Here is a 21,606-nt window from a genome sequence, read left to right on the forward strand (position 1 = left end):
TGTCTGTCTGTCTGTCTGTCTGATTTGAAGGCATTAGGAACATGGGCATCCTGGCTTGGAAGGCCTGTGTCTCTAGTCACTCTTGTTGCCCTAGAGTGATGACTGATGGTTTTCTTGCTTCTCTTTGGGGAAAATAATAATTTTAAAAGCCTTGAGTTAGTCTCAGATTCTCTTTGAAAACATGCCAAAATTTAACCTCTATTGTTTCTTCCCTCAAATAGAAGGACATTTCCCCAAGAACTAAAAAGCTTGTGGAGATCACATAACGTTTGGGCTAAAATTTGCAGATTAAATATTTTTCTTGGTTTGCGCCACTTGGAAAAACTCTTACTATGAAACAGTAAGAATTTAGTTTGGGTTAGAACATGGAAAGGATGAGAAGATTAGAACATGGGAGCTGGGTAGCATTACTTCTGTTAAAATAAGGAAAAACAGGTAAGCATCTAGGTCTGAAATCAGTCTGTGCAAAATCGTTCAGCTCCTGCTTTAGAATTCCATGTGCAGGCCAGGCGAATGTTTTTAATTGATAACAATGGTAAGTTGAGTCAAATGTGACTCAGGTATAAATGGAAACTGTTTTGTTACCCTTAGTTGGTCTTATTACCCTAATAAGAATAATTCTTATTAATGACCAGTTGCATGTGAAATTTTAATAGAATTAAACTTCTCCAAATACGTATTAATTACATTCAACTAAGTAATCTTTAGGTGTTAACCATTGTTTTGAAGATTGTATGTATTAATTCATTTTATCTTACCAACAGTGAAGTACTATGATTGGGAAACAAGCTCAGTGAGATTAAGTGCTTTTGTCCAGAGCCAGCACTCAGAGCCAGCCACTCTTGCCCCCAGGTCCCACGCCTTTTACTCTGCTGGGGACCTGTGCTTTGCGTTCTACTAGCCCTCTTCTGGCACCAGGTGGCGATTGTGTGACTGTGGGCAAGTGGTTCGGTTCTAATTGATTACTACAAGAGCTGGATGATTATTTCAAATTTTGCTACTTTCATCCTGCAACCCTTAGAAATTACAGTGCTGTACAGATCTACCTGGATTTATGAAATAGGTGGATCTGAGAGATTGTATACAAATCGAATAGAAAATGAAATTCAAATGAACCAGCATGCCTTTTAAATCCTGCAGTAATCTTTTAAAGCAGGTTGTTCTCTCCAGTATATTTTAAGTAAATCTAGAAAGCAAAAAAGAATCTTAAAAAACATTTAGTCCAGTATTTGTTTTACAGATGAGGAAACAAGAGCTCAGGAGAGGTGCCATGGCCTAACCTTTATGAATATTTTCTACCACGTTACCATCCTGAAAAGTGCTTACTTAGCAGGAAGCTAAGGGTATTGCCATGAATTTAAATTTCAAGTTAAGTACAAACTAGAGATCACTTGGTCAATAAATTGGTTATCTAGCCACAGCCTTTCTGAAATTACTGTGCTAACAGCTTGTTTCCGGATATTTGCTTAAAGCTCACTTGCACCACTGAGGCCTCTATTTAACAATAGTGAGCCTTTATCTTGTGATTAAAAATTAACAGGGAAAAAGAACATTAACAGGAAAAATATCTTTGGATTTTCCATTGTAAGCTAAATTTTACCTTGAAAGTTGCCTTTATTTATCATAATAGAAAGACATATTTGGCTTTGAAGGCAGGAGTGTCAAGACAATGCCATCTCCAGGAGGTTAGATGCAATAGACCTTCGGTAGTCCACAGAGCGTGCAGAGCCCTAGACCTTGGGCTCTTAAAAAAGCACAAAATGGGCAGCCTCAAACCCTCCTTCCTTCCTCTGCCTGTCAGCATGGATCTGTATCTTTTGACATGAGGACGGGGCCTAACCTCAAGTTCTGACATAGCCTAGAAACTATATAGTTTGTGGTTTGAGGCAGTTTGTTCTACAGATATCCTACTGGTCTCCTAAAAGAAAAGACTTGAGAACTAGGGGGATTAAGAATGATGAAGAGCTTGAGATTTGGTGATTAAATTGTATAAAATTGCATCTTCGCAGAGGTTCAATTTATCTCCCTTCCACCCCCACCCGCACCCCTCAAAAAGGCAAACTCAATTCATTTCTGTTATTTGAGAAAACGTGGCCCTCAGAGCTTGGTGTGCAGTTACTATTGAAAGGACAGATGTCAGGATGGTTTTCACATGTCATTTCTTTATAAAGAACGATATTGTTGACAGATATGTCATATTTGTGTGTTCATTCTGCAAGCTAAGAGCCTACTAAGTGCCAGATGTTGCTTTTGACAATGGGCAACACATGTATGCGTTATCGTGGAATCACAAACACATGCTGGGTGGCACAAAGGGGCCGAAAGAGCTGAGGAGAGCTTCTCAGAGAAGGTAACATTTGAGTTAGAGCTAGTGAGTTTTTATTAAATAATCATCTAGCCTGCATCACAAACGCCAGCTTGTGATGGGTGTGCCATCTGCTGCCAAGCGGGGACTGGGGAATGACTCTTCCAATGGGTTGGAGCTGCTGAGCCTATCCTGCCAGGTGGCTATATTCATTGTGATCTTTCTTTTTCCAGTTGAGAAACGTGCTAAAGTGGTATGCTAAGGAGTTCAAAGACCCTCTGCTACAGGACCCCCCAACATGGTTTAAGTCTTTCCTGTATTGCGAGCTTGTGTTTCAGCTGCCCTTCTTTCCTGTTGCAACATACGCCTTTTTCAAAGGTTGGTAAATGGTGGGGAAATCCCATTTTTGCTCTGAAATCAGGTCCCAGAAATCTTTTGGGAAAGTATCCCCAAGGGAGAGGGTAGTAGTTCCTGTAGTTTGTGTGAGGGTGATCTGGTGGGAATGGCCAGGGTAGCTCCTGTAAACCGACACTAACGTGGCTGACTTAAGTATATGGTGGGCTGGGCTGCATGATGGCCTTAGCCAACTGGAAATCTCTCATATACATGAAACCTGAGACTACTTAAAGATTGAACTTGTTGCTTTTTATTGGTTTTTTTTTTTTTACTCTCCTCACAGAATTTCTTTTATCATTGGCTTTTATTTTTCTGCTTTAGGTAGTATCATACTGCCTTATATGCAGTGGCATCCCTCAGGCTAATTCCTAAAGGGCTTCTTATTTAAAAACGATTCTTACGATGTCTCTATATGATTAATGCTTTTATAAGAAGGTAGACGTACCAACGTATGTGGCAACTAAGCTTATGCAACCTGTTTCCCACTGGAGCCCTCAAATCCATCTCTTAGCAGAATCTGTTGATCTTAACAGATGCACTTACTTAACAGATGCTACTGGCAGTCCCCTGCCTTTGAATTTAGACCTAACAGGTTCAACTGGTAATGGCCGTTTTACTGCCCTAGTTTTTCTAAATTCCAACCCCCACCCTTGCTTTTTCAGCTATCATTGTGCTAGGGCCCCAGCTGTCACCTTAGTTTGTTCAGTTAGGAAGTACTATAACATATCTGATTTTCCATTTATTTCCACTTGGAAAAGGAGGTAGAATGATTCAGCCGAAGGAAACAGGCAGAGACAGCATGGAGAATGTCATGGGCATCCCTGGAGTCATGAACAGAACTAATGTTTATCTCTCTCTTCCCAACAACTTCAGGAGGCTGCAAGTGGATCCGCACCCCTGCAATCATCTACTCAGTTCACGTCATGTCACTTCTAATTCCAATTCTCTCCACATTTCTATTTGAGGATTTCTCCGAAGCCAATGGTTTCAAAGGACAAGGACCTAAGACTTTCCACGAACGGCTAACCCTCGTATCTATCTATGCCCCCTACTTTCTCATCCCTCTTATGCTTTTCTTTTTCATGTTGCGGAGCCCCTATTACAAGTATGAGGAGAAAAGAAAGAAAAAATGAGGGAAATAACAATTGGCCTAAGGAGAGATGCCCAGAGGGCAGTTTCCTGTTGGACCCAATACAAAGAAAATTGCTCAGAACCCTTCACATCTTCAGTAGCATTTGAAACACCAGCAGCAACACACAAGAGCAAGGCACTGGCAGAAGCCACATCAAATCATCACCTTCCAAGGGTACTGGCACAAACAGACCGATCACCTGAGGATGGGCAGAGGGGTACGGCCTGGTTATAGGAAAGTGATGCCAAATACCTCAGTGTGCGCCAAAGTTCCATTGCAGGATTACTAAACACAGGACCAGACCAGAAATCGGATAAACTTCCAAGAAGCATGGCCTGCTTGGCATGTTCACGACCTATAGTATACATGTGACTAAACCCTCATGTCACTCTGTACCATATCGCTAATCTGCAACACGAATAGGGGGATGTTTCAGGCCATTTTTAAGTTTGAAATTATGCCTCTGATCAGTAAAAACTATCATGTTTTCTTGCTCTCACTCCTGGGAGAGGAGGTGGTGAGGTTTAAACTTCTGCAAGAGGTTTAAAGTTAGTTTTCCTTAAGGTTCAGCCCTGGCATGACTTTCAGTCAGAAATGGGTTAAACTGGACGGTGTTTTGTCTATCTTAAAAAGCTCGTCCCAGTAGGATTTTTAAGTTTGTTTACCCTCTTACAAAACCTTAGCCTTATATATATCTTACAGACCACCTGACAGAAGTCACTTTACTCTGAAGTCTGGTGTCTCAAAACTAATCTGGAAGTGTGCTTCCTACTGGATAACTTCGTCCTTCCTAATATTTTAATCAAGCCTTCTCATCTTATTCTTCTGTCAAAGTGGGGGGATAGTGGCCATGACATGTCCAGTGTGTGCATATAGGGTAGTTGGTGTTCCATTAGCTTTCTCTAAATTCATACAGAAGGCCAACTCAAAAACAAAAAAGACTTGTAAACACATTAGCTCCTTCTTTTTGACTGTTCTGCTCACAAGCTGTATTGCTCTTGTTGGGAGTATCACCTGACTCGTGTCTGGTCCAAATAAAGGTAGCTGCTGACCACTGCCTTGTTTGTTTTGTGGACTAGGGCCTAGAGAGTCCAAGGTTCTTTTACAAGGGGTTAAGTGTACACTTTAAGGGTACCAGGAAAAGAGGTAGATAAGCCATTTGAAAACAATAATTTTATTGCTTTTTCTTCCAAAGCTTTGTGAATTTACCAAAAAAAAAAAAAACAAAGTTTACAGACTGCTCAGTTCAGACTAAGAATGCAATAACCTGGGCCACTAGTCACTGGGTGCTCACCAGATATGCGCTGACATCTGAAACAAGCCCCTCCAGATTTTGTTTTATTGCCTTCAGAGATGGTATATTCCTTATACAACATCTCACATGACATACTTGGGTCATTAGTCACTAGAATGGTACAGAGGTTTTTTTGTTTTGTTTTTTGGGGTTTTTTTTTTTTTTTGTCCTATAAAATTTTCAGTTCATTTCTGAAAAATAAATTGGTCAATAAATTCATTTTGTTCTGCTTCTACTTTACACAAAGCTTCATATTCAACCCGATACCTGAAAAACAAAATTGTTAGAAGCCCTAAAAATGGATGAAATAAACCATGGATTTTATTCTTCTAGAGAAGAACACAGGTGGTTTAAAAGAAATCGAGTTCAGAATGAAGTTAGGGCAAGAAAGAGAAAAAAGTAGGCGCAAAGCCCAGCCTAAAGCCACCCATGAGAAATCTCCAGCCCTGAGATGGTCTTTTCCTTTCAGAGAGCCAGCCAGCCCACTTTGTGGACACTTGCTACCTGAGTTTTCATGCTTTCAAACTACTACATGTGATTTAATATTAACAATTTTTCTATTTCCTTCCCATCAAATTAATTTTACTTTATTTTTTAAATCTTCAAATTAGGATGACAAGTGAGAAACTATTCCTGGGAGAACGATGATGAAGAATAAGAGGTGACCATTAAGGAAAAATAGAATAGCAGAGTAAAGAATTTGCTTTACGTAACTTCTTACCTTTCGAGCTGCATTTTCTTTTCTGCTATTAGTGCTTGGAGTTGCTGTTGTTGGGCTTCTCTCTGCTTTGCTATAGATTTGAGCAAGTTCCGAGCACCAATGGCCTAGAAAAACACAGTTGCCAAAAAAAGTCATGGCTTCATTAAAACTCTTCGACATTAAGTCTACAACTGGGTAAGGGTCATTTGGGGGCTATCTCACTGCCCAACGGGAAAAAGAAGGTTGAGCCCCAGAGCTTTGGGAATAAGGAGGATTATTCTCATGATCCTAAAGTGCCTGATGAAAATTAGACTGCCTGCAGCTCTGAGGCAGATCTAGGAGTATCGCCACAATCTGGCGCACAGGTATTCAGGGGCCCGTCTAGTGTACCACTCAGCCTTGTGTCCTTTGCCAAGTCATCTTATACCCTGCCCTTACATCTCAGTGATGTAAATATTAAAAGAAATAATGACTGAAAGTATTGGCATATAAGCTCAACAGTAGGTTAATTGGACCAGGAATTGGTTTTTTTTAATTGAGGTATCAGTGACATAAAACGTTTCAGGTATACAACATAACGAGTCAATACTTGTATAGAAAATGTTATTTAAAATCTTGTTTTAATTAAATAAAAGAATCTCCTTATGCCTAAAAAAAAAGTCAAGACAGCAGAAGGACGAGAGGCTAGTGAACCAGGGTCCTAGGCCAAGATTTAGACAAAACACATGCTGATCTTACTTTCATCTTCTCATTTTCTGCTTCTTTTGCAAGCTGGTCAACAAGCTCAATTAAACCACCAACTATTTTCTGAAACTGGCCGATTTCTTTTGGAGAAAGAAAAAGGAAATGTTTTTATTTTCTCAGTGTCATCGCTCACCCCCAGCATTCCCTTGTAGCGAGTAGGCAGGACTAACTGGCCCTTCTAATTTGTGTCAGAACAATTTGCTACCTGCTGGCCTAAAAAGTCTGTCAATGTTGGGCTGAACCTAGAGACAGGTGGCTAGGTGCCCGGAGCTAGACTCGGGCATAGCTGGACCTTGTGTCCCCACAGAGCCAGCCAGTTGCTGTGACCTCAAGCTATGAAGGCTCCTGATGGGCCCATTCATGAATGCCATCCTACTTTCTCAGGAGTGACAGGAAGCACAAAGGGCTATATTCATAAAAAGACCACCTCAGGACAAAATTGCTGCCTCTTGACTAGCCATAGTTAAGACACTAGACTTCAGTTAATGGTGAGGTGCAGGCTTTCCACCTGCGACCAGAGCTAATAAAGAGCTCAAAGCATTTAAGTGCCTAATCTCCCACTCCATTTTTCTCAGTATCCTCGTGTGATGGAACCTCATTCTATCAAGGAGTAAATTAAAGCACAGAGCGATGGGACAACATTCACACAGCAATCCCCAGGCAAGCTCTCTCCACAGCCCATGATCCCCAGAAGGTTCAGAAATCCATGTTGGAGCTAGATCTGCTCTATACTCACTATCACTGGGCTTGCTTGGCTGCTGGGACAAGTGGCATCCTGGAAATCTCTAGTTAAAAAATTATTTCAGGGAGTTTGCTGAGTTGCTTCTACAGACTCCAGTTGATCAACTTTCACTCCCAATAATGGCAAGCCTACCACTGAGAACACTACTACTCCCAAGAAATCAAAACATCAGTACCTAACTATTTCTCACTCCCAAGCCATAGTTCTGTCCCCATGAAGTTTAAGGTTTCTGAGAGTAAAAAAATCAAGGATGGCATATCTCAAAAAACACCCTCCTCTCTGCATTCCAGTGTCTGTTTTGATTGGTGCTCCATGTGGGGACTACATGAGAACATAACAAGAGGGGAGGCAGACAAGGTGGGTGGCACATAGGAATTCAAAAAGGCCAGGCTCAACATCCAGGGAGCCAGCAGTTCCATTCTGGCAGGGCCAAGAGCAACGGTCGGTAGGTGGGTGTGGGGCACAGTGGGACTAGCTCAAAGCTGAGTGGCAATATGTCTCCCCAAATGACACTCACTGTCCACAAATTCCTTGCACTCTTCCTTGAGCTCTATGGTCTGCTGCGTAACTTCTGGGTCCAACACTCGCAGCTTGTTCAGTTCATCAAAGTGCAGCCCTGCTTCACCCAGTATGTCCTTGGCCATACCTGTAAAGAAACAAGCTCCAATCCCTGATCACTTCCCAGCCAGCCAAGGAAATGCCTGCTTTCAGCCCAGCCCTACTCCTGCCCACAGACACCAGTGCCCAAAACCCAGATGTTCCAAAAGCTCCCCCTTCCCTCTGCCTCCATCTCTCTAAGCCTCACCTGTTTCCCTTCTGGCTTCCCTAGAGAAGAGAAGATCTGCACTGAAGGAATGATAGTGGCAGCCAGGAGTTGTGTCACAGGAGCAAGGGTCAGGAAAGAATAAAGTCCAGTTGCTTGTCATAGGCATCGTTCATTCAACACATATTTCTTGAGCGTCTACTACGTGCCAACACTGTTAGATGCTGGGGGTACAAAGATGAGTACAACATGGTGCCCGCCCTGGAGGAGCACACAGTTTAGCTGGAGGAAGACAGACACGTAAACTGAAAAATTATACCATGATAAGTGCTTTTACAGAAATGTTACTGAAGTGCTGAAGGAAACAGAGCAGTTAACTTGGGGTGAAGGGGCTGACATTTGAACTAAGTTGTCAGCCATAAGCATGTTTATTTATCCCCAGTTATATAACCAAAAGGACATGAACAAGCTTTTCAAATACAGTACTGGAATAACACAAAAGACAAGTGAAAGAGAAAATCTGAGTGAATTAACAATTAGGGTTAAAAAAATAAGAAGCCAGGAGTAAGAATATTACCCAAAATGTATTCCACAGGATACTGTACACTTGCCTGAACTGGGAACCAAAGTTGGGTCAGTCTCTTTCTAACAGAAACACAAAAAGGAATAAAGTATCAGCAACTACGTACCAAGTAATGAAGTCAGGGAAAGGCATTCCAAGCAGAGAAGACAGCATGAACAAGAGCCTGAAGTCACTGAAAAGGCCTATCCTGCCTAGAAAATGAAAGGACAGGATGGAGCTGGAAAAGTCGGATGGAGCCACATCAGAAAGACCCTGTGTGCCAAGCTAGTTTAGGGTTTTTCTGGAGGCAAGAGAACCAGGAGAGAGATTTTGTCCCTTCCCAGGCCACCTTGCATTCCCAGTCCACAGGATGTCTCATTCTGGGGAGGAAACACTGAAAACTCACCCTCATTCTGGCTTAGAAATAACGACACAAAAAATAGAGACCACGTGCCCTGTCTAGAAATGGAGGCAACGCTACTCAGGTCTGGCCATTGGCTGCTATACAAATTCCAAAACCCCAGGTGTTCCAAAGACTGTCACCACCTGGCCCTACACCAGCCCTTCTCTCTGGTCTCACCTCACCCAGCCTCACCTGTTCCCCCTTCCAGCTTCCTTAGAGTTCTAATCTGAATGGGGTGATTCTGGGAGTGACTGCCCAGAGCACATATACCATATGACGATTGATAGTTAAAAAATAATTAAGTCCTACCATTGCCAGAATTGACTTTCGAGAGGACCAGAAATCTAGGTTTATATATGGAATCTGATTTTTAAAGGGAAATATCTAATTCGAAAAATTTAAAGGAAAAAAACACATCCAATACTGTGTGGGACAACTAATGCATGTCCATAGGCTGTCTATATACAACTGTGGCCGAGAGCCCTTGGTCTAACTGGCATCCACTGAAGTGGGCTAGCATCTTCCTTTTGAAACATTTTAATCATCCAGAGCTTCCTAATAATTGGGCTTTTTAAAAAAGATTTATCTTCTAACTTGTTATATTTATACACATAGTCTGAGCATTTAACACCTACTGGGTGATTAATCAGACCATTGCTCTAGAAAGCTTCAAGTAACCCTAAGGAGCAAACGTCTGCTTCAACTCCCACTCCCTTCCCTGAGAGCATGTATTTATTCAAAAACATCTACTGAGTCCTTGCTCTCATCATATAGTGAAGAAATGCTTTAATGCTTTAGTTCCTGACCTCTTGACAGACAGTAAACAATCACAAGCTATGGTAATAATATGAAGAAAAGCATGTGGTGTTAGATGAGGCTCCAGTAGGACATAATTCTCATGGGGGCAGTGGTGTCAACAGAAGCCTTCTGAAAAAGTGACAATCAAGCTGAAACCTAAAGGATGTCCAAAAGTTTGTCAAGCGAAGCAGAGAGGAGGCATTCCAGGCAGAAAGAAAAGCACATGTGAAGATCCTGAGGCTATAAGAAATCTAATGCATTCCAAGAACTGAAAGGCTAATGTGGTTGAAACACAGCAAGGGGAAGCACGGAACAGGGTAAGGCTAGACTGGGAGGCTAGAGCTGCATCATAGAGGGCTCCGAAAACCCTCCTGGATTTCATAAGAAGGGTAATGGGCAGCCAGTGGATTCTCAACAGTGTCATAATCAGATCTGCCTTTTGGAGAGATCACTCTGACCTAGAACGAAGAATGGATTGGAGGAAACAAGAGAGTGGAGCTAGAGCTATCTTGTTCATCAGTGTAACCCTACCATCTTGCAGGAGCCTACACATAGCTGGCACTCAGTCATTGTTTGTGGAATGAATGACTGAAAACAGAGAAGGCTGTTACAGAAACCAAGGCTTAGAGCTGAAGAAGTGTCCAATGTGAGATGTTTTATAAGTCGAATTGTTAGGACTTACTAAAGGATTGACTGAATGGAGGGGTCTGGGATGGGTGAAGGAAAGACTCAGACAAGATTCCCATGTTTCTAGCTTGAGACAACTGTATGGCTGGAAGGAGTAGTTGAATGAGATGGGTAAGACTAAAGGAGTGGAGAGGGTTCACAGCCGACTATCAGATTCTGTCTCAACTCCCACCACACGCAAATATCTGATCATTTGAGAAACACGGGGCACAAAAGCCAGACTGAGCTCCCTGGAGATGAAAGCGGTGACACTCTCTCCGCCCCTGGCTCTCCCAGATCCATTCTAGGCACTAGGAGCAAGCTCCATCCATGGGTGTGGGGAAAAGGGACTGGGCAGAAAGTTAGGAAGATCTGGGTGATGGAGCTGGCTGTCTTCACTACGTAAACTTCTTGATCTGATCTGCACTTTGCTCATAAGACCGTTGCAAGCATCAACGCGTAAAGCTCCAGGCCCAAGGGTGTAAAATGCTCCCAAAAGTCGGGCGGAATTCCTACGTTTCTTTCGACCTGGGACTGCCTTTCCTCAGGGCGTGGGCCTGTCGGGTTCGTCTCATCCCAGGTCCGCCCGCGTCCCCCGACCCGGAGTCACCGCCTACCTGCCGACCGCGTAGCGGCGGCGCGCTGTGGCCCAGGCTGATGTCTGCAGAAAGCTTCTTTCTACGGCCCGTGGCAGCAGTACCTATCCCGCCCTCCTTAGCCGCTGCCACGGCTACAGAAGCTGTTTATACACAACGTCACTACCTGACTCCGGAAGCACTTACACTCACTTAGCCCGCAGACCCTGCTGGGAAACAGAGGCCGGAGAAGAGGGAAGGCTGCCTACAAGATCCAGAGGCCTTTGCACCGAAAAGGGTGCCGGAAGTAGCTATGTGTTTACCGCGGAATACGCTCAGGGGTTCTTCCCTCTCCCCTGATTGGGTGATGGGTATGTCCGGCCTTAAAGTCTCAGGCTCTTGGGCCGGACCCGCTGGGCGGCAACTTGACGCGGAGCCCACGGTGGGAGGATGTGAGCTCACAGCCCGGGATTACTGGCGGGCAGGCGGCCTCATCCTAGGGGCGCACGGTTTCGGCTTGCAACCCAGCAGAGAGGAGAGGCGCCCCGGCGACGGTGAGAACCGGGTCTGCCGATGCCTTAAGAAAAGGGATGGATGGGCCCCGAGCTGGAGCAAAGAGCCCCGCCTGGACCTGGGGAAAAGGCGTGGGACGGAGTAGGAAAGATGGAGAGCTCAAATTTCCCCACTGGGTGGGTGGGTGGGTGTGTGTGTGTCTGTCTGTCTAACCTGTCTCGGTTTCTCGGTGGCAAGAAGTAGGGGCTGGGGAAGACTACACTGGCCACCGAGAGGTTAGGTCCGCCCTAAATTTCTCCAGACTCTTTGGATGAAGCCTAAGATTTTTATACCTAGGATTTCTGCTAGACCAGCACTCTCTAAACAAGATAGGCTCTCTCCCCACTCCGCATTCCCCGTGTGCGACGGATTTCTGGGTCTTCCTTTAGGACCCCAGCGCCTTCCACAGCCGTGGTTGTTTGCGCTTTATTCTACTGGGGTTCCCCTGAGCTTCGCTGAGTGAGACACGGATACGCCCCTAGCTTCTGGCATCCCCAAATACCCACACACCAAGTCCGGAAGGAAAAGCACTGAGGCCACCAGTGGAAACTTCATTCTCACTGGAATTACTTTCTCGGGCGTCACCTGCCAGAGAATTCCTGGAACCCATTGATCTGGGAAGAATCTGAGCTAACGTCATCATAGTAATTGCTTTGGAGGAAAGGACTAGATTAGCTCTGGATTTGTCTTCCTCTGTTGGCAACCGCCTAGCCTTTGAGTTTCTTTGCTTTGGCAGAATATGTATGTGTGCTTTCTTTGATCCTAGGGGGACAAAGGCTAGATATAAAATACATAGGAACTTGTTAAAACCTGTTAAAGGATGGATTTATTGCTTTGGGGTGGGCTGGGGAAGGCAAAGTGATCTTATTCTAGTGTTATTTATTGATTGGGCAGTATTCTTGTGAGGGTTCTTTCCATCCTTGAGGCAAATGAGATTCTCCTGAACAAGCCGTCAAAGGAATTCAGTACTGCGCACTGCACTTGTTCTGGTCCTTCCTTGGACATTCTTCCCAGGGACCTACCTAAATCTTTTCAGGGACAATTTCAGTATAACAAACCGACATATATTAAATACTTTAAATTGTGTGTGGCATTGTGCCAAGCACTGTTTGGAGAATGGAGCGGTAAACTTAGGAAAACCAGCACACTGCTTGTAGGTTGCACTCACAAGAAATGATAGCACCTGTACATTTCTGCATGTTTTGATGACTAAATGATGTAATTCCAGTTTTTTTCTTTCCCATTATCATCTCTGTAGTCCAGGCCTTCACCATCTCTTGCCTAGACTACTGCTTCTTCTGGTCTTCCCACTTGCTCTTTTACAATCCATTCTGCACAGCAGTCAGAGTGATCTTTTCAAAATGTTAAGAACTCAAATCATATCACTCCCCTACCTGAAACTCTCCAATTGATTCCCACTGCAATTGGTATAAAATTCAAACTCTATAATATGATCATTCCTGCCTTCCCTGACTTTACATCAGGCCGCCTTCCCCCTTCTTTCTATGCACCAGCCATCTTGGACTTATTTCTGTTGCTAAAATGTGCATCTGACTGAGGGACTTGACACTTACCTTTCCTTACTCTTTCAGACCTCAGCTGGAATGTCACCTTCCCAAAGAGGCTTTCCCTGGCCCCCTATCTAGATCGGTGCCTCTTGTCACTTTCTTATTGCTGTTTTATTATTTTTATTGCGTTTCTCACTTTTGGAATTACCTGCTTATTTGTTGTTGTTCGTGTCCGCCAACTAGGATGTAGACTCCATGAGGTTGTGCTTTGTTATCTTCTGTATCCCCAATGCCTGGCACATAGCAGGGGCACAGTAAATGCCAACTCTTAAACTATTTTTATTCTTGTTAACATTGTGATGCTTCTTTGAACTCCTTGAATGCAAGGACAGTATCTAATCTCTCTATCCCTACTGTTTAACATAGTAGGCACTTACTGTCGTTTTATTACTGAATGAAGTAGATGAGCTAATAAATATTAAATGTCTAGAATAGTACCCGGAACATAGTAAACATGCAATGAATGTTTGCTGTTATTTTTTGCTACCATGAATGAATTTTAGTGATTCTTTAGAAAACCAAAACATATAATATAGGATCTAAATCATAAGAGATGACCTGGCTTTGCCCTCCTTTGCTTTCCTTGCTCCTCCCTCCCATGAACTCCTAAACCACTTAATTTTTTTTAGATTTATCATCTGGTCTTTTCCAGTCCATTCTCTCCATTCTTGTTGGGAAGGAAAAGAGGAAGAGATTGGGCTGGGCCCCATCTCAGGAAAGGAAACAAAAATAGTCATCCTGTAGTTGTTCTATACTGAAAAATGGTGACAATTTCAGGAACTTGGAACAGGGCTGGTGCCAAGAAAGGGGTAGGTCTGGAAACTGGCTGAAGCTAGGTCACCTTTGTCAGGAACACCGATCACTCCTTCCAGCTTGGCTCATTCCATGCTCTACTTAAGCTGCTTTTACCTGCTTTCCCAAAGCCAGATTCCGGGTGATATTCAAAGTAAGCATGGTGCAGGCTGCTCCTGAGCCTGGAATCTTTAGAAAGGAAGTGCATCATGTCCTTTGGGCTCCTGGGAAACTCCTTGGCTGGCTGGACTCCCAGTAGATTTGGCTGGAAGTCTTGGATCCTGGGAACCTTGAGAAGGAAATAGCTGGAATCCGACTGTTGGATCCCCGGGGTGAGGACATCTGCTCTCCTCACTCTGTTCTTCTGATTGGCTCCAAGGGTTTACTTGTCTTACTTGCCACCCAGAGCTGAGTCTGGTGAGGTGACCAGCTCTTGGCTCTGGGAGCATAGTCTCCTGGTACCATAAAGAAAAGCAGGAGCATCTTTCTTACCATTGCCTAGGGCCTTAGCCTATGCCAGAGAATCTTGGGCTTATCTAGGAGAGATTGACTTGATGGTCAGTGTTTCTCCTGACCCCTCCTAAGGGCTCTCTGCTGCTGACTCCTGTCTTCTCTCCCATATCTCGTTCACAGCGCTGAGAATATGAGGCTCTGGCCTCCACTGGCCACTCTCTTGTGACCCTTCCACCACGGCGGAGCCTTCCAAGCCAACCTCCTGCCGTGTGGTGATCTACCTGCAGCGGGAGATGTCAGGGGATACCTGTCTGTGCCCAGCCTCAGGGGCCAAGCCCAAGCTAAGCGGCTTCAAGGGAGGAAGCCTGGGCAACAAATACGTCCAGCTCAATGTGGGTGGTTCCCTGTACTATACCACTGTGCGGGCACTAACCAGGCATGACACCATGCTGAAGGCCATGTTCAGCGGGCGCATGGAGGTGCTGACCGACAAAGAAGGTGAGGTATCAGGGCTCATTGGGCAGGGTGGTGAGGGAAGGAGTTGTTCCTGGGGAAGTGGCTTCGGGGCAGGGCTTAAGCCTGGTAGAGTTCACTTTTCCAAGTTACCTAGAACAGGACTCCACCTGGAGTCCTTAGTAGAGCTTCAGAATTCTTTGAAACTGTACATAGTATGTTGTGTGTTTATGCATTTTCCAGGGAGGCAATCCATACTTTTTATTCACAAGGGACTAGATTCTCATAAGAAGCATCACCATCGTGGCTAGGCAGTGGACAGAAAGCCAGCAGGGCCTTGTGATTTCTGTGTTGTCAAGACATGGGCCTGAGTACTCCTGAGTTTAGACCTCTGTAGGCCTCCACCGAGCAAGCCTCGAGGGCCTGTCTCTCCCATGATATGTGCCAATTCTTGGTTTCAAGGAAGAGGGCTGAAGAGCAGCCATGGACCAAGGAGCTAGAGATTTCCTTCCCACTTCTGTTATCCTGTGCTGTGGGCTCTATGCTCATGTGCCCTTTGCCACCTATCACTAGACTTGTCAGGTGGCCTTTGCTGCTGCCTGCTTCTGAGGTACCTGGAGGCAAAGAGTAACCTCTGGGGCCCATCTGAATCCCTAGGCTGGATCCTCATAGACCGATGTGGAAAGCACTTTGGCACCATTTTGAATTACCTCCGTGACGACACTATCATCCTCCCTCAAAACCGGCAAGAAATCAAGGAACTGATGGCTGAAGCGAAATATTACCTCATTCAGGGGCTGGTGAATATGTGCCAGACTGCCCTGCAGGTACGGAGGCAGAGTTGGGGCCAGTTGATGAGGTTTTGGAGTTGGCCCCCTCCTTCAGGGACATAAGAGTCCAGTTCCTGAAAGGCTGTGTGGCGGGTATGGTTGATGAGTCCAAACCTAGGTAGATACACCAGGTATTGTGCAGGCCAAGTCAGTTTGTAAGGTGACAAACTCAGGCACTATGCATGGGCCCTGCTTCTAGTTTATAGTCTAGATATCTGGAAATGGCAGTCTGCTTGCCAGCTGGCAGTTTCTATTACCAGGGGCCTCCTGATCTCTGACTGATGCCGCCTCAACAAGCAGGGGATGGCCATGGCAGAGGGGCTCTGACAGCTCCTGGGGAAAGCCTGGCTAAGCCTGCAAACAGGAGATCTCAAAAAAGATTCTTAGCTGTGTGTGTCACCTAGGACAAGAAGGACTCCTACCAGCCTGTGTGTAACATCCCCATTATCACATCCCTGAAGGAGGAGGAGAGGCTCATTGAATCTTCTACCAAGGTACTGGGATCTCTGAGGAACCTCTGAGGGCTATGGGCAGGGGATGCCAGGGCCTGGGCCCAGCCCTCACACTCTCCTCCCTCACAGCCCGTGGTGAAGCTGCTGTACAATAGAAGCAACAACAAGTATTCCTACACCAGGTAGGGTAGGACTTGGTGGGGCAGGGTGAGGGGTGCTGGGGAAGGGCTGCAGAAGCAGCTAAAAGGGCCAAGCAGCCAGAGTTGAAGTTGGGCAGCAGACCCAAGGGAAGCCACCTGCAAGCCTGGCATAGTTGGCATGAGTCTGGGTCTTAGGAGGGAAGAACACAGAGTAGAAGGGAAATCAGGGCAGAGGTATTTGGAACTTGGTGCAGGGCCCTGGATGAGATAATAGACAAGACCAAACATGTAACACCCTTTTAACATGTGTCATGTTGGGCAGTGTGCCAGGTGTTTTCCTAGCATTATCTTACAAGGTAGAAGAGGGATGCTGGGAAGCCAAAGAGCTGGGACTCCTAAGCCAGCCTTTGCACTGGGCCAGTTTCCCTCTTGCCCCCAGTGTCTTCTCAACAGCCCACAATTAGGTCTGTGCAGGAGGCTGCAGGCTCAGAGTCTCTATGGACAAACACATTGCTAGTGTCATCCCTACAGCAAGGGAAAGAATCCTGCTGAGACAGCAGCGAGCCTCCTTCCTTCGGGGCCCTTAGTTCTCTCTGCTTTAATTTAAAACCAACCCAGCTCCTTTTCCTCGCAGGCCCCCAAACCTGGATGGTGCCCCGTGACCCTTTGTCTTACTGTCCACTCTGGCATCTTGATTTTTCCTTACTTCAGCATGACAGGGGAAGGGTGGGGAGAACCGAGCTAGTACCTTCTATGTGCTGGAACCTCATTCCCAAGCTTACTGGCCCTCATGGGTTTTTCAGCAACTCCGACGACCACCTACTGAAAAACATCGAGCTGTTTGACAAGCTCTCCCTGCGCTTTAATGGCCGTGTGCTCTTCATCAAGGACGTCATTGGTGATGAGATCTGCTGCTGGTCCTTCTATGGCCAGGGTCGTAAGCTGGCGGAGGTGTGCTGCACCTCCATTGTGTATGCCACGGAAAAGAAGCAGACCAAGGTATGGGGGGCTTCCCTCTGCATAGGTCGGGGCAGGACACACACCAGTGCAGCCCCAACTGAGCCTTCTCCACAGGGAGCAAAAGGGGCATCCATTTTGCTCTGTTTTTCCCAAACTCATGATTGTGCTGTGCAAGGATAAAAGCCAGTACAAGGGGCTCAGGGAATGGCACAGGAACTGTTCGTTCCGATCAGGTGAGAGGTAAGGGCTGTTGGGAAGGGAACGGCCAGCTGGTGCAGTAGGAAGGACCAGGTCTTTGGAGTTGGCCCAATTCAGGTTTGAATTCGGGTCCCACTATTTACCAGTGTTCAGACTTTGGATAAGCCATTTAAACCATTTGGGCCTCAGTTTCCTCATTTTCAAACAAAGGAATGAGAGTGCAGATTTAAGAGCTATGATGAAAATGAAACAATTCTTAAGAGAAGCAGTGCAATATAATGGAAATAGCTGTTCAGATTTCTTCTCTGGCCCCTGCTAGTTGGGTGTTCCTGGTCAATCAGTTTAGCTTCTACAGTAACAGCATGGTGCCAGGCACCTGTGAAGGATTTGTTAGGTGAGAGTTAACATAAACTCAGCTAAGCCTGTTCTCCCAGGCTGTAAGCAGCCAGTATCCTCCCCGCAGAGTAGCTGCCGCCCACGAGTGTGTGTTCCAGAGACAGCAGGGTTTTACTGGAGTAGAAGGGCAGCTCATCTGGGAGAGTCATGTGTGTGTGAAGGGCTCAAAGCAGCCAAGCTCGTGTAGCACCCTCTTGGCCCCCAGACCACTGAAGAGCCTACAGCTGGGCAGTCTGAGGGTTAGGGAAGGACAGCTTACAGGAGGTGACCCTGCTTCCTCCTGTCATTCTGGGGGGTGCACAAATCAGTGGAGTTGGGATTCAGGGGCCGGTTTCTGTGGGGGGCTGGTTACGCTGTGGAGGTGGCAGCAGCACCTGTCACCTTAAGTGCTTTTTCTTTGATGAACTTTTTGACTCCTCACACCACACCTGTGAGACAGGCATGCCTAGAGCCATTCTCCCCATTTAACAGATGAGGGAACAGAAAGTCAAGATGACACAGCGAGTTAGGCTAGGATTCAGGTGTCTTGAATGCCGTCCCTTTTATCTTTCAATTAATGTTCACAACAACTCTCTGAAATAGATATTAACCATGATTTTACACATGTGGGGACTGAAGCACAGCAAGGTTAAGCTCAAGGGCCCATGGCCATTAAATACTGGAGCTGTATTTGTATCTAGGCCTAACCACAAAGCCAAGGCCCTAACCTCTACACATACTCATCCAGAAGGGGCTGGAGAGGGTGCTCGTCTGCATCCTTCTGTGCATAGAGTACATCTCACACTTTCAGAGGGCAACTTGCCCACGCTCATGAGAAAGCAAGCCGTCTGTCTCGTGTAAGAGTTCAGGATGCCTTGTGGAGCCAGCACAGGGCCGAGGTCCTGACATGCTGCTCCTTTTCCGGGATGAAAACTTGTTCAGTCAGTCCTCTTGTCCCCCCTCACCTCAGGTGGAATTCCCAGAGGCCCGAATCTATGAGGAGACGCTGAACGTCCTACTCTACGAGACCCCCCGAGTCCCTGACAACTCCTTGTTGGAGGCCACAAGTCGTAGCCGCAGCCAGGCTTCCCCCAGTGAAGACGAGGAGTCCTTTGAACTGCGGGACCGTGTCCGCCGCATCCATGTCAAGCGCTATAGCACTTACGATGACCGGCAGCTCGGCCACCAGTCTGCCCATCGCGACTGACAAGACCTTCAGGAAGGCAAGGCACAGGACACCTTGTCTCCCCTCCAGAGGAACCCTGCCCCATTGGCCACCCCACACTGCTGCTGGCTGGGTCTCTGCTCCAGCACCCAGAGGCATGACAGGCCCTGCCTGGGAGGTCAGAGGGCCTGAGCAGACGAGAGGCCACATTCCTTTGCTCTGCTGCCTGAGCACTTCAAGATGGCCCCTTTGCTCAGCATCTCCCTCCCTGTCCGACAGAGCCACTTCTGTCCCTGGGGTGAGTGGACTGACCTGTCCACCTCTTAAGAGCATTCCCCTGGGCCCTTTGCTGAAGGGCTACTTTTAGGCCTCAGCTGATGCCCGTGGAGAATGGGTTCATTCTGTGGAGAAGGTGGCTGCTGGTGCTATGGAGGCCATTTCTTAGAAGGTGGGGCTCCTTTTTTTCTTGTGTTTAAGCACAGGCTTGATGGGTTTGGTTTTTTAAAAATAATATAGGATATGAAGTGACAGGTCTAATAAGGGAACTTGGTATTTCTGCTACCCCTCCAGGGTGCCAAGACCCTGGGTAAGGCAGAATCCTGGGTCCTTCTCAATGCCTTTGGGATCTATTTCTTTAAAGCACTTTGTACTTTTGTTCAGATTTGTATTCTTCCCTGACCCATGCTGTCTTTTTCTGACCCCAATCTCCTCTTCCCTGCAGAATCAATCTGAGGAAGGGGATAGAAGCAGCAATAAAAACACTGACCAGCTTTGGCTTTGCCAGGCTGGCTAAGCAGTCAGCCCAGAGAGCATTGAGGAGAGAGGGATGTAGAAGTTGGGACCCATGGTCCTGATAACACCCCTGTGGGAAAGGACATTTTATCGCAATATCTTAGAATCACATAACTGACTCTTAGGGTCTAGCATGATTGCTCTTTTTGACTCCCTTCCCCAAGGCATGCTGTCCTTACTATAAAGCCAAAGAGCCATTTTAAGGGCCAGGAACATGAGCCACAGCAGGCAGGTTACAGGGCCTGTGGGGAGTGAGTGCAGTCCTGCATTTCTGGCAGCCCTGTGCAGAGGTGGCATGTGCTTGGCCATATACTTCCTCCTCCCCCCACCTATGTTATTGGTTTTCTGTCCTGGCTGGGGATGGTAGTTCTGCCCAGTGGTGAGTGTGAACACAGGATGATGTGAGCAGCCCAAGCCCCTTGAAAGCTTCCTTCATTTTTTTCTTGTTGGGTAACTTGGCCATGGAGATGCCAAGCACCACCACTTAGGCAAAGGTGTGAGTTCCTCTGCAGGGCTTTGGTTTTCATTCCCTTCTGTTTCACTTGGCCCTTGGGAGGCTGCTTATCCAAATTCTTTTCCAGAGGAATGCCATTAGGGAGGGAGTGTTCAGCCAACCAGCCTAATAAAGCAACACAGCCACTTAGCAATATCTACTCATTTGGAAAGGAACATCGGTTATCAAGTTTACCTCTCTTGACTACTCTTAACTATAAGCCCCTAAGTGGCTGCTTATGGCTGACCCCATAGAGCCTATGGGCAAATGCTAGACCAGGGTTAGTAAGATACTCAACAAGGACCTGAAAGGACATGATGGGACAGGGGAAATGTGACTAGTCAGTTATTTTACCCTTGTCACAGTCTTGAATGTATAGACTCAGGTGAAGCACCCTGATGATCAGCTATTAACAGTTCTTCCAGGCCTCACTGAAGTAACAAGACTGAAGACAAATCCATTTCTTTAGCCAGATTCTGGTTTTGACTTTGTGGCTTTCCTATAGAGCCTGGAATACTTCTGCCTGAGGCCACTGGCCTATTTCCTGAGCTGCCCCTCTGAAGCCCTTTAATACTCAAAGCCCCAGCTCTACACTGAGGTATTTTAACGACTGCCCTTTGACCTTCACAGCCCCTGTAGCCTCTTTACTGCTTTGACATTCAGATCCTCTGCTGTCTCAGTGGTGGCTAGTCTTTCTTCCTGAAAAAGTTTGATAGTCTGGGACTCTGGGCACTTTCTCTGATTGAAAATATCTCCTTGGTCTTAAGAAAAATACTAACGTTGAACTCATTGAAGTAATCTTAGCTTTTTAAGTCAGACTTTGTGGTATAAGGGTTTAGAGAATTTTGAGTTTCCCAGCCCTGTTCAGAAAGCAGCTCTTGGTTATGTGAATTTTTCAACTCTGAGCAACCCAGGGGAAAGTAAACAAAAAGTATGGATGAAAGTCAAACCTCATCAGTTTCTGAGAAAACTGGAAGCCTGCTTGCTATTAACCACACATATTGGATTTTATTCAGTTATCTGATCAAGGTCTGCCTGAAAGATGGCACAGGTCCTGGCATAAAAGAACTTCCTTTATCATGTAACTACAATTCTTTGTTGTTCAGTGTAGGTGATGAAAACAAACACTAATTTCTAATAAAATTGTGTTACACTGCAGTGGTACAGAGCGGTGCTTAAAGAGTATAGCTTGGTCAGCTCACTGCTGTGGACTAATTCTTGTACTTGTATTCACCATCTGACCTTGTGTTTTCCTTTAGTTTTAAGTGACTGTACTCAGTTGCCCTGCAACCCAGGCTCCCCC

General features: G+C 45.9%; 3 protein-coding genes across 13 annotated transcripts; 2 read left to right on the forward strand and 1 right to left on the reverse strand.

Moving 5' to 3' along the window:
- Positions 1 to 2,523: 2,523 nt before the first annotated feature.
- Positions 2,524 to 4,890, forward strand: LOC120621177 (sigma intracellular receptor 2-like; the record flags this gene model as incomplete). Its single annotated transcript, XM_039886533.1, has 2 exons — positions 2,524 to 2,683; positions 3,575 to 4,890. Coding segments are annotated over 2 exons (420 nt in total), but the record flags the coding sequence as incomplete, so codon positions are not given.
- A 268-nt stretch (positions 4,891 to 5,158) lies between these two features.
- IFT20 (intraflagellar transport 20) lies at positions 5,159 to 11,270 on the reverse strand. 11 transcript variants are annotated; one of them, XM_039886090.1, is made up of 7 exons: positions 11,123 to 11,266; positions 8,766 to 8,850; positions 8,119 to 8,300; positions 7,831 to 7,959; positions 6,566 to 6,651; positions 5,849 to 5,952; positions 5,159 to 5,394 (listed from the first exon to the last, which is right to left on the reverse strand). In XM_039886090.1, the coding sequence occupies exons 3-7, from the start codon at positions 8,243 to 8,245 to the stop codon at positions 5,313 to 5,315; spliced, it is 528 nt and encodes a 175-aa protein (XP_039742024.1). In that variant the 5' UTR covers positions 8,246 to 8,300; positions 8,766 to 8,850; positions 11,123 to 11,266; the 3' UTR covers positions 5,159 to 5,312. The 11 variants fall into 11 exon arrangements, with proteins under 11 accessions (XP_039742024.1, XP_039742021.1, XP_039742019.1 ...); XM_039886087.1 differs by having other exon boundaries at positions 8,119 to 8,337; XM_039886085.1 differs by having other exon boundaries at positions 8,119 to 8,358.
- A 201-nt stretch (positions 11,271 to 11,471) lies between these two features.
- On the forward strand, positions 11,472 to 21,526 carry TNFAIP1 (TNF alpha induced protein 1). Its single transcript, XM_039886078.1, has 7 exons — positions 11,472 to 11,634; positions 14,626 to 14,943; positions 15,556 to 15,725; positions 16,133 to 16,222; positions 16,310 to 16,362; positions 17,124 to 17,319; positions 18,824 to 21,526. Exons 2-7 carry the CDS (start codon positions 14,739 to 14,741, stop codon positions 19,058 to 19,060), a joined length of 951 nt encoding a protein of 316 aa, XP_039742012.1. The 5' UTR covers positions 11,472 to 11,634; positions 14,626 to 14,738; the 3' UTR covers positions 19,061 to 21,526.
- The last annotated feature ends 80 nt before the right edge of the window (positions 21,527 to 21,606 follow it).

Source organism: Pteropus medius, unplaced genomic scaffold, assembly GCF_902729225.1.
Source record: "Pteropus medius unplaced genomic scaffold, Ma_sr-lr_union100, whole genome shotgun sequence".
NCBI lineage: Eukaryota > Metazoa > Chordata > Mammalia > Chiroptera > Pteropodidae > Pteropus > Pteropus medius.